Source organism: Hypanus sabinus, chromosome 2 (assembly GCF_030144855.1).
Source record: "Hypanus sabinus isolate sHypSab1 chromosome 2, sHypSab1.hap1, whole genome shotgun sequence".
Classification (NCBI taxonomy): domain Eukaryota; kingdom Metazoa; phylum Chordata; class Chondrichthyes; order Myliobatiformes; family Dasyatidae; genus Hypanus; species Hypanus sabinus.
Window position 1 is genome coordinate 77,955,849 of NC_082707.1, and position 12,646 is coordinate 77,968,494.

At 39.7% G+C, this 12,646-nt stretch overlaps 1 protein-coding gene across 2 annotated transcripts in view; it reads right to left on the reverse strand.

Annotated features, from left to right (window-relative positions):
* Positions 1-12,646, reverse strand: part of ppp2r3a (protein phosphatase 2, regulatory subunit B'', alpha) — a 343,519-nt gene that overhangs the window by 63,822 nt on the left and 267,051 nt on the right. For both annotated transcript variants that reach the window (XM_059948908.1, XM_059948916.1), the window contains 2 exons: positions 7,445-7,548; positions 4,225-4,327 (listed from right to left, as the gene is read on the reverse strand). In XM_059948908.1, coding sequence (XP_059804891.1) covers positions 4,225-4,327; positions 7,445-7,548 — 207 coding nt within the window. The remainder of the gene's footprint in view (positions 1-4,224; positions 4,328-7,444; positions 7,549-12,646) is intronic.

Consider the following 12,646-nt stretch of genomic DNA (forward strand, 5'->3'; position numbering starts at 1 on the left):
TCTCAGTCCATAGTTTTCTAGGATACAGTTGTTTAAGTGCTCATCCAAGTACAATTACAGTAAATGTGGATTTTACCACCAGACTCCAGATTGGGTGAGAATTTTTCCTCAATTCCCTTTGATGATATTTGATATAGGTATACGGTAATTGATTTACTTAATTATTATTATTATTTTGTTTTTCTTCTTCTATACTATGTATTGCATTGAACTGCTGCTCCTAAGTTAACAAATTTCATGACATATGCCGGTGATAATAAACCTGATTCTGATTTATATTAAGATTTTAGCTACCCATTTCCTACATCAATTAGGCCTAAGTGTGCAGTGCTTCACTTTAGAGATTAATTCAAGGGTTGCACCCAAATTCCTATCAGCTATTTTAGCAGTTGTTAACCCATTTTGTTAATGCAGGGGTTCTTAGATGGAATGTCACTCCAAAACCTCCAGCAGTTACTCTGGGTGCAGAGTGTTGTTCCTCATACAAGGCCCAGTGCTCTGTACCCTAAGGCAATCGGTCTGTATCCCAAGCCAATCATGGGATTCAGCATGATAGTGCCAACCGGTTCACCTCCATCTGGACTATGATGCCAATAAACAGAGTAACTAGATAGAGGTACGTAAGATTATAAGAAGCACAGACTAAGTGGACGACTGATGCCTTTACCTTAGGGCAGCAATGGCTAATTAGGGGAGATATCAGAGGTAGGTATTTATATTACAGAGACAGGCATAAGTGTTGGGAATACACTGACAGGGGTGGTGGTTGAGCCTGATGCATTAGGGATATTTAAGAGACTCTTAGATAGGCACATGGATGAAGGAAAAATGGAGGGTTATGGGCTATGTAGGAGGGAAAGGTTACATTGATTGTCGAGTAGAGCAAAAGGATGTGTGCCGACGGCTCTCACTATGTTGTACTGTTCTTAAAAAAGGTTGCCATCATCACCCTGAACCTGCACAATAGTGGTCAAAATGCTACATATATTAAGAATGTTAATGCATACGGTTTAACCTTTAATATTGTGAAGTCTTGAGCTGCACTACCCACAAATACATGGGCAGTCCTCCTGCAAAGTGTTGGAGGACTCACAGGAAAACGCCAAGTCACACTGCATCCTCACTTGGAAATGTATGCTCCCTTTCCTACCCGCTTGCTCATTCACTACTTTTGAACTTATCCATAAAGAAGTTCAATCACTCATTAACGATTTTCAAGATCATATTTTTTTTATTTACTAATTAAAGTTTGGTGGTGCACTGGGTAGATCCACAATTATGGTTAGCAATCTAAAGGTTAGGATTTAGTCTACAGTATTTAATATTTGTGGAGACACTTAACTTTTAATTTTGCCCAGGAAGATACATCAATGAGCTAAACTGCTAATGTGTTTTGTTAGTCCTCTACTTCATAGGGCTGGCCAGTGTCCTACTATCTGAGAATGATGATCATCTGATGGAAGTCTATTTTCTGAACAAAACTTGCCAAGGAGGCTTTATGGCTATGTTTTGCTTGTAAACATGTACAATTGTATTGCTATTTGTGACCCCAACGGTTGGAAACTTTTACAATGAAGTAGTTCATGTCACTAGCAGCCTAAAGAAAACAGTTAAGCATTATGGATCTGTAAACTAGTTGAAGAAAATAACTCCTATGCTTTTCCCAAGGAAACACTGTCCTAAACAATAACAGAAGCAGAGTACAAAACAGCGTGACCCAAAACAATTATGTCTGTCCAGCAGGTTTATGAATGATTAGTTCCTGCAAAGATTTCCTTACACTTTCTAAAAATATTTTGGTGCAGGACTAATGAGGAGTGATACAGTGTACATCGCATACTTAATAGGAGCATTTGGATTTAGATCTATGATTAACAAGACTTTCCATGAAAGAGATCTTTTTCTCAATTCACCTTTACATGTCTGCTGTGGACTAATTGAGACTGCTTTTTTACCATAGATAGTCAGCAACTCCATTACATTTTATGGTGCAACAACCAGAAAGATGAATGCATCTCTCCCTGAAACAGACTCACATTAAAAAAAAAGAAAACTGAGATCTTCCAATAAGTTTCAATACTAATCCTTCCACAAGTAGAATACAGTATTGTTATGTCAATTGTTTGTCTCTTCATTGCTGCTGCTTAGCTGAACTTGCCTACTGTTATTTGTTGTTTTACATCCCTTAATTTTGATTGGTTACTCACTGTAAATATTTTAAGCGGAATTTAAATAATTCACATATCATTCACAGCTTTGAGGAGATAATAGTTGAACATTTAGTTACCCAACTTGATCTAAGATTCAAAGAGTTAATGAATGAACCTAAAGTACAACAACCAGGTACAGGTACAACAGGTTATTAATAAGGCAAATGAAATGTTGGCCTTCATTGCTTAAGGGATTGCATTCAAGAGCATGGAGATCATGCTGCAACTATACAGGATACTGGTGAAGCCGCACCTGGAGTATTGTGTGCAGATCTGGTCTACATACTTGAGAAAGGATATGCTGGCTCTGGAGGCAGTGCAGAGGAGGTTCACCAGGTTAATTCCAGGGATGAAGGGGTTAACCTGTGAGGAGAGATTGAGTAGCCTGGGACTATACTCTCTGGAGTTCAGAAGAATGAGAGGGGATATTATAGAAACATACAAAATTTTGAAAGGGATAGATAGGATAGAAGTAGGAAAGCTGTTTCCATTTGTAGGTGAGACTAGAACTAGGGGACATTGCCTCAAGATTCAGGGGAGAAGATTTAGGATGGAGATGAGGAGAAATTGTTTTTCCCACAAAGTAGTGAATCTGTGGAATTCTCTGCCCAGGGAAGCAGTTGAGGCTTCTTCACTAAATATATTTAAGAAACAGTTAGATAGGTTTTTACATAGTAGGGAAATTAAGGTTTTATGGGGAAAAGCAGGTAGATGGGGCTGAGTTTACGGACAGATCAGCCATGATCTTATTGAATGGCAGGGCAGGCTTGATGGGCCAGGTGGCCCACTCCTGCTCCTATTTCTATGTTCTTACGTACAAATTATTAGTTCATGAAATTAAGTACCCATTAGCAAAGATGAGATGCAAGAATAACAAGTGATCTAACAGAGAGCTTCAAATCATGAAGTGTTTCCTAACTCTAAGCTCATATCTGGGTGGCTTTTTTTTACTACATCCTTTTAATATTGAATTTTCCCCAGATAGAAGTCGTTTCTCTTTATTTAACGCATCAAATAAAATTGTACCGTTCAAAGTTCAGTGTATACAACTTAGTTCGTGTACAATAAATCTGTGAGCCCTGACTAAGAAACACTTCCTAAATTACAGTACTCACAACTATACTCACTTGCACATCATTGAGATGTTCCCACAGCCAATTATTTTACTTTAAGGATTCTTTATCTTGTTATGTCATATTCTTGTTATTTCTTACTATTTTGTATTTCTATTTGCACAGTTTATTGTCTTCTGCACTCTAATTGATCTTTCATTGATCCTGTTATTGTTAATATTCTATAGAGTAATTGAGTATGCCCAAAGGAAAATGAAATTCAGGGTTGTATATGGTGACATACATGTAATTTGATAATAAATTTACTTTGAGCTTAAACAAATACTTCTGATTTGATTTATCTAAGTACATGCAGAATTGTAGCAATAGCTACAATCCTTTGCCCTATAAAGCCCACTGATTATTAAGTCCAGCATTCCATTACTCAGTTTAATTGTTCTTTTTCACATACCTATCAATGGTAACACATAGATCCATAAGAATGGACTTCCAAGTCTCTCTGGATCGACATACCATTTGTTGGTTTTCCACTATTCAGCAGCTGCACTAATGTTTTAAGAACTACCGGGACAAGGTTACATTTACATATATATTGAAATCCATTTTCTGAAGTTTTAATAAAGCTTTGCTCCTTCAATGTTGCTTACAACATTGTTTGTCAAGAAACTTTCCCTATAATGAATGGCAATGATTCCAATCGAGTGCAGTGAGCACCAACCCTAATTCTACACTTGTTATTCCACTTGTAGTGAACTTTTCAGATTTGCGGTTTCACTGTATTTATACATTTCATGGTTAGACTTCTGTTCCAAATACTTCATCTAACCACGTAAAATAAACACAAAGTTAAAGAAACTTCTCGTATCTTACAAAATAGGTAAGGCTTTGATTTTATTAAATGCTGTATTGCATTGAAAGAGGAGAGACACCAGTATACAGACCTGTAGAAGTGGGATGAAGTCTTCCTGTTCTAGGTAGTCACAGCCTGGTTTGGCAAGAAGATAAACAAACTTAGATGCATCATCATGACAGCTCTGTAGTATTCTGTGGAAAGATAACCATTGAGTTTATTACCCAAGGGCAATAAAGAATCCATTTCATGTGCAAACATGAACAAAAAGCATTTGCCCAAATCTACTCTTTTCAAACTACTAGTATTTTTGTCTATATTCTATATCACTCAACAATTTGACACAATTCTGTTTTAAAGTATTTCATCCAAAAATATATTATGCAGAGCAAAGGACTAGGACCACTTGATTGGTCCATATCCTTTCTCTTACATTCAAGTAAACCTACACATTACAGTTTCTACTGTCTCCTGCAATGATCATGCACTTAGTAAATGCAAGTTCTTTTTCAGCACCAACTACTGCTTTTTAATTAAGTTCAAGTTCATCATAAAAATAACACATTTTTTCTCTGCTGACTTCAAAGCAAAATTACTTCCACTTAAAGCTAGATCTTGAAAAACTGAATAATGCACTGCTATAATTTTTTCCACATCTCAGCGATGTGATGTTGAAATGAACAAGGAGATGATTGTCCAAGTTATAAAACATTGGTCAATCTTTAGTTGCAGTACAGTGTTCCATTCTAATATTAAGAAAGCTGAGATAGTGCCCGAGAGGTTACAGAGAAAGTTCACCAATATGTTGCCTGTAATGTGGCACTAATTATGAGAAGACACTGGAGAGAAATTTGTCTGGTTAAGAGAGTAAGAGGAGTCACCATGAAGGAACATAATATTATGAGGGGCATCAACAAGGTAGACTACCAACGTCTTTTCCCTTATTGTGGGTGAATAAAACTAAAGGGCATAGATTTACAGCAGAGGGCAAGAGAATTAGAGTGGATCCAAGGAGAATCTGTTTCGTCCAGAGACAAGTACCTGGAATGCACAGGAAAGAGTGGTGGAATCAGGAGTTTCTAATAGCACTTAAGGTGGTGGTGTCTGGATGAGCACTTGAATCATCTAGCTAGATGGATAGGTTCCCAATGGTTAGCCAAACGACCTGCTTCCATGCTGTCCAATTCCATGACTCTCAAGTTTTGAACCAAATGAGTAAAGCAGATTCCTGTTAATTGGGACATATTGGGACCAGTACCTTATGGACCAATGCAGCTACGCCAATTAGCTGAAGTTTAATGGAAATTGTTAAAAAGGTATTAAAAAATTACAAAACTACCATTTAACTGGGTAACAATTTACGTATTTAAAATACAGAACAAGTTTAAACACAACCGATACTACTAGAGTACTAGAAAGCTGTGTGTTAGTTCCTAATAGTTACTGAAAGAAGAATTCATCCAGCTGTGTTTTTTAGACTGACTAGACATTAACAAAATCAGCGCACAGTGCAGATAATGAAACTGCCTTCACATATAATACTTGGCTTTTGCAACTCCATTGACCTAATCCTCAATTTTATTTGATGATTGCTGATACCTTCAAATTCTTCATAGTTCCCAACTTGTTGAAGTAGTGAAATAGTTTCATTTTCACTCTTGGCTGTTTCTGCCATCTCCAACCCTGAATGCTTGAAAGCGCAGTGAGCAAAACAGCTTAGAATTGTCTTACTGCTTATTTCTCGCCTATCAGTGACCAAAATAACTGCTTTTTGAACACAAACACACACAACTGCTGCTATTTAAAAACTGTTTGCAATAAGCATAGTGTAGTGTCTAACCGCCAAGCAAGTGTGTGACTGCTACTGATTAGAATCTGTTTGGCTATAGTCTTCTGCCACAATGAAGCAGCATAGTGTCCCAAATAAAGGAGAGGAATCCTGGCCACTTTCTCGATTAGTTTTTGTTCTTTAAGAGCTGTCCTAAATAACCAATGGTCCAATTAATCAGAATCTACTGGACTCAGTATTATAGTAGATGGGTATGAGAACTCAGTGGTAACAGGAAAGCATTATATCTGCATTGTCATGTCAAGTCAAGTTTGGACTATATAGAACTGCTCGACTTATACCAAACAGTATTGTTTACAATTAAAACATTTGGAAGGCCTCAGTGTGTTCCCATTACTTAAACTAGATGAACAGAACTGAAATGCTGTGTCATCTGTGTAAGGTAGCATGGGAAGGTGATTCACCATTTGATTACAAGTACACACAAATCAGTGTTTTGTGAACAATAGAAAGCAAACAATTTTCCAAAGCCCAGCAAGGGTCAAGCATGTGAATAGGAAATAGACTGGGTAAATTAACCATTGCTTGACACCTTCTGTTCATTTTCCACTAGTTTAAGCAATGAGCTTCAGTTTCCCACTATTTACATTCAACTTCATTTTGAATGTCTTGCACTTTTTATTCTAATAAACTAAATTTCCAAATAAGCATAATATAGAAAAAACATTCTAATATTAGTCTGAAAAACACATACATTTTTAAACTTGTGCATTCCTTAATAAATTAAGTAATACACTGGATGTACCATTAGTTCATGAGTTAGAGCAATGTACTGAGGGAGTAAGCACCGTGATTTCATTGGAAACCATTCTAAAGTGCATCAAAGAAATATTACCAAACAAAATGAGACACTAAACTATGCCTTACGACCAAAGTTTTAATCAGAGGCATGATTTTTTTTTGGATTGGAATTCCGAGATTGGGATCTTGGCAGGTGATGATACCAAAACTACAGTGATTAAGATGGGAGTTCAGAAGAGCTCATAACACGAGCATGGAGATTTCTTGGACTAAACTTCAGGTCACCTTCATAGGTTTTTCTACATCAGAGCAGCTATATTAATAAAAGTTGTTTGCATTGATATGACCTTCTCTGGCAAGTAGTCAGGACTGTACTTTGATGCAATGTTAAGTGCTCCACTGCCAGAAATACCCCTTTCATAAAACCCCAGTGCAGTTTACCCTCTTGGTGATATCCTTTGAAGATCAGGCAACTTCTCCTTGTAGCTTGAACTACATTTACTCTCAACCAAACATCACAAACAATAACTGGTCATTTTTGCCCATTGGTGTTTGCAAAACATTGCTCAGACATGTATGCAAGAACTTTTTTGGCTCCACAAACACTGCCGGCTCTGCTAGATCATGAAAATAAAGAGCCTTTTTATGTGGAAGTGAGGTTGGCATATTAATGTATACTGGTGAGTGTAATAACCGAGTTTAGGACAGAAATAACACTCACTTTCTCCATATGGCTATAAATGGGTGCACAGAGACAAATCCTGTTCGTTCTCCACCAGCAGAAATGAACATGGGGGCCTTCCAGTATAAAGGACATCCACATGCCTAGAGAAACAAAAGACAAGCCAGTAATATCACTAAAGGCCTACATGGAAATTTCTAAAACATCACAACTGGGACATATCTAGTATCAGAGGCGTAACAGTCATACTACACAAAAAGTGGTCCTTCTATCCATTGAGTCTATGCTATCAAAGCATTGATTTACACCAATTCAATTTTATTCTCCCCAAATTTCAATGAATCATTTCCAGATTCTACTAATAATTTACATACTGGGGCAATTCACAGTGGTTAATTAAACTACTAACACACACACAAAATGCTGGAGAAACTCAGCAGGCCAGGCAACATCTATAGAAAAGAGTACAGTCAATGTTTCGGGCTGAAACCCTTCGGCAGGGCTCCTTTCCACAGACGCTGCCTGGCCTGCTGAGTTCCTCCAGCATTTTGTGTGTGTTGCTTAGATTTCCAGCATCTGCACATCTTCTTGTTTGTAATTAAACTACTACTTGTACATCTTTGGGAAGTGGGAAGAGAAAAACCTCACACAATCACGGGGAAAATACCACACAGACAGCAGCAGAAGTGGTGATTGAACCCTGGTCTCTTCAGTCATGAGGCTGTAGCTCTACTGGCTTTGCCAATGTGCCACTCCTTAGGACTGCAACTTGGATTTCCTTCCATAAAATATTTAATGTGTAAAACATTGTAAAAAAAAAAATCCTTAAGGTGATAAGACTGGGTTTCATAGCAAGTTGATAACATTGCCCAGGGAAGGGCCCCCACTCAGTAGCACACTATTTAGTGGAAATTGTGTTCCACAAAGCTTTTCAAGTAGCATATTTTGAAAACAAGAGTCAAACCAACAGCCACTGTTATATAGCACAATTCGTACTACTGATGAAAGATAAATTTATAGTCAAATTTCCATTTGCTCTCTACATTTGATTCAAAATAGTCCAAACCATGAATTCAACCGGAGAATAATTTTTATAAAAGAGGAAATAGTTACGTTATAACTCCAAAACATAAAACTAATCAAAAAAGAAAACACAGAACCGGGAATAAACGTGTGTACTTCACTTCTGAATTTAGTGAGGCACATGCTTATGACCTAGTTTGTAGCTGCATCCACTACAGGCAGTCCCCAGGTTACGAACGAGTTCTGTTCCCGAGTCCATCTTTAAGTCAGATTTCTATGCAAGTTGGAACAAGTACATCCGATATTACTAAGTGTCAGTTATTTAAACATTTGTCTTAGTATATAGTATATATTTTATCTTTCTATGCTTATAAAACACTTAAGAAACGTATGTATTCCAATAATTAAACCACTGCGTTGCTTAGTAATAATTGTAGCTTTCATCGGGGCAGGGCCTGTCACATGCTCCATTATTCTCACTTTACCCTTTAAAATTGCTCCGATTATTGACCAACTGTAGCCTAAAGCTTTTCCAATGACATTTCGCCTCTTTCCAAACGTTTTATTATTTCCACTTTATTTTCAATCATGATCGCTTCCCATCAATGAAACAGAAACAGTGTGGGCGGCAGGTCCCAAGCTCTGCCAGTTCCTAAGGACCACTGCACTGAATTCCCCAAGCCCTAAACTACACTGCACTGAGACAGGCTAAGTGGGACAAGTGGGGGCTGTGCAAGGTTTGGGTATTTGATCCTCCACAATATTCCATGTGAGAATTTAAACTGGAGGTGGCAGTGCTTTTTTTTACGAGGCCAAGTTGCAAGCTCGACATCAACCCGGCACGGATGGACAACGCACTCGGGAGTGGTCTATCACTGGATCAAACTCGGGAACCTCTGTTCTCGAGCCCGGCATTGATCTCACTGTGCCACCAGCCGACCGGAAAAGGGAGGGGGGGGCAGGGTCAGGGTGAATCTTGCTAAGAAAAATTTAAGCCAAATACAAAGTTACACACTCAACACAGTGTCAACGGCAATGACTTAAAATGGCGGACGGCGTTCTCCTTCCTCAGTTTGTAAGTACGAGCTGTTCTTAAGTCAGATGTTCATAACCCAGGGACTACCTGCACTACCAAGAAATTTGTGCCTATGAATGGTCCGGCAGAATCTACATGAATCCTCTGCCAGGGCAATACAGGCCAATACCAAGAATGCAAAGCACTGCTCCTGGCATCTTCTGGACGTGCTGTCATCCTGAACATTGCACAGTAAATTGCTCAATCTGCTGATCTATCCCAAGTCACCAGACAAAGCTCCAAGCCAAGCTCTCATTTTGACCACGCCTAGATGACAGGCATGTAATTCATCCAATACTTCAGCTCTCAGCCTGGATGGTACAATAACTCTCAATCCCCACATAGGACAACCCCCATCAATGGGAAGTTCATCCCAGTGCTGGTAAAAATAGGGAAACTGGAATTTCAGCTGCACTTTCCAGCCATTTTTGGTGGCCATGTAGACCTGAGACAGTGTGGATCTTTTCTGGTTTCCCTTTGGATCATCTCTGTTGTAATAGGGAGACTTCTGATTTGCATTAGGGAGAGTTTGTCAGGAGGAGTGTCCTCTTTTGTAAATTTTTCAGCTGTGTTCTTTTCCAATCAGGATTTCCATGATTAGCTGTCCTCTTAAATTCCATCTTGTAACTGTGTCCTCCAGGAAACAGAGCCCACCTCTGCAGCTGTGAGAGAATGTGATGCAAAGGCTATGGGGAGCTCAATTCCATCATTCACAACATGTGAAATGACTACACCTATAACAAGGCAAGATGTGACATAACAGCTTCACTGGATGATGTGGATAATAACACGTGAGTACAGTGTCTGACATCACCATTTCCTTTGTGATTTGGAAAGCCATCTCACACTGTTTTGTCCATTGCCATTTCTGCCCAATATGTCAATTACTATTCAGGTTCAGGGGGTGGAGCACAGCAGCCAACTTTGGTAGAAACCTGTTATAGTAATTGACAAATCCTAAAAAGGCGTGCACCTGTGACACATCCTTTGCCCATGGGGCATCCACCATTGCTTGAATTTTCTCAGCATATTTATGTAATCCTTGAGCATCAATGGTGTGACCACAGTAAATTATGCTTGATGTAAAGAATTTACGCTTGTCGTATCATGCTCTGAGCCCATAATGCAAACATGAGGAAATGCTGGAAATTCAAGCAACACACACAAAATGCTGGTGGAACACAGCAGGCTAGGCAGCTACCTGAACTATTCCTCTTCCCACCCTGTCCCCTGCAAAAATGCCATCCCCTTCTCGCAATTCCTCCATCTCCGCCTCATCAGTTCTCAGGATGAGGCTTTTCATTCCAGGACGAAGGAGATGTCTTCCTTTTTTAAAGAAAGGGGCTTCCCTTCCTCCACCATCAACACTGCTCCCAAACGCATCTCTCCCATTTCACGCACATCTGTCCTCACCCCACTTAGGACAGGGTTCCCCTTGTCCTCACCTACCACCTCACCAGCCTTCGGGTCCAACATATAATTCTCCGTAACTTCCGCCACCTCCAACGGGATCCCACTACCATGCACATCTTTCCCTCACCCCACTTCTACTTTCCGCAGGGATTGCTCTTTATGCGACACCCTTGTCCATTTGCCCCCCCCCTCCCCCCGTCCTTTCCCACCGATCTCTCTCCTGGCACTTATCCTTGTAAGTGGAACAAGTGCTACACTTGCCCTTACACTTCCTCCCTCACCACCATTCAGGACCCCAGACAGTCCTTCCAGGTGAGGCGACACTTCACCTGTGAGTCGGCTGGTGTGGTATACTGCGTCCGGTGCTCCCGATGCAGCCTTTTATATATTGTTGAGACCCGACGCAAACTGGGAGACCGTTTCGCCGAACACCAATGCTCTGTCTGCCAGAGAAAGCAGGATCTCCCAGTGGTCACACATTTTAATTCCACATCCCATTCCCATTCTGATATGTCTATCCATGGCCTCCTCTACTGTCAAGATGAAGCCACACTCAGGTTGGAGGAACAACACTTTGTTTTGGAAGAAGGGTTCAAAGTCCAAAGCCTTTTGTTACTGTTTATGGCGAGAAACACTTTGGACCTTTCTTCCATCTTTATCTGTAGGTAGGCCTCTGCAAGTCCACTTTGTTGACATGTTTTCCTCCTGAAAGGTTTGCAAAGATATCCTCTATGCTGGGCAAAGGGTATTGATCTATTTTCAGTACTGGGTTGACAGTGTCCTTAAAATCACCACAGATCCTGACAGACCCATTCCTCAGTACTTGTCTTCATTCACTTTCAGTTGACTCTATTGCAGGAGATGTGGCAAGCAAATGGTGGATGGATTTCCAATCAAGTCGTAGCTGTCTCAGCCACTCCTTATCACACAATGCTAGTCCTTCTGCTTTTCATACAAGCCCAATGTGGCTTGTTGGTTGTTGTATTTCACTGTTATGAATGTCACGCCCACAGAAGTTACCTCTCCTCTAGTATAAATTCTTAGTAGGATATTTGTAGGCTTCAGAATAGGATCTCTGAAATGCCATTTATGTACCTGCAGGTTCTCCTTCTCCCTCACTAGTAAATTGTAACTGTGGGGTTCGGTTGGAATCACAGCCCTACCTAAGAGTGACTGGAGAGTTTTCTTGAATTAGTAAACAGTAAGGTGATGATGGAAAACCTGACAAGGGTCAAACAACATGAGAATGCACCAAAATTGTTAGTACTTTCCATTGGAACAGACAACTCATCTATATCACAACAGAGTGTTTACATCAAACACATTTCCTGAGGGAGTACCCGTGGCAATGAATGAATGAATCGATGGCTTCAGTTATAAGGAAAGGAAATTTTCTTCAGAGCGCTGGGGGGCTGAGGGAACGACCTTAAAGAGTTGTATAAAATCATGAGAAGCACAGATAAAATGAATGGTTACAATCTTTTTTTAAAAACCAAGGTACAGAGTCTAAAACATGTGGATTTAAGGTGAGGAGGACAGATTTAAGAGAGTCTGGTGGAGGGTGGTATCGGGGGACAATATTTTAATTCAAAGGGCGACGGGTTTATAGAATCAGTTGCCAGAGGATGCCGCAGAACCATGTATAATTACAATGTTTTAAAGAAATTTAATCAGATAGGAAAAGTTTAGAGGGAATTGCAAAATGCAGACATATTGCACAGACATCTTGG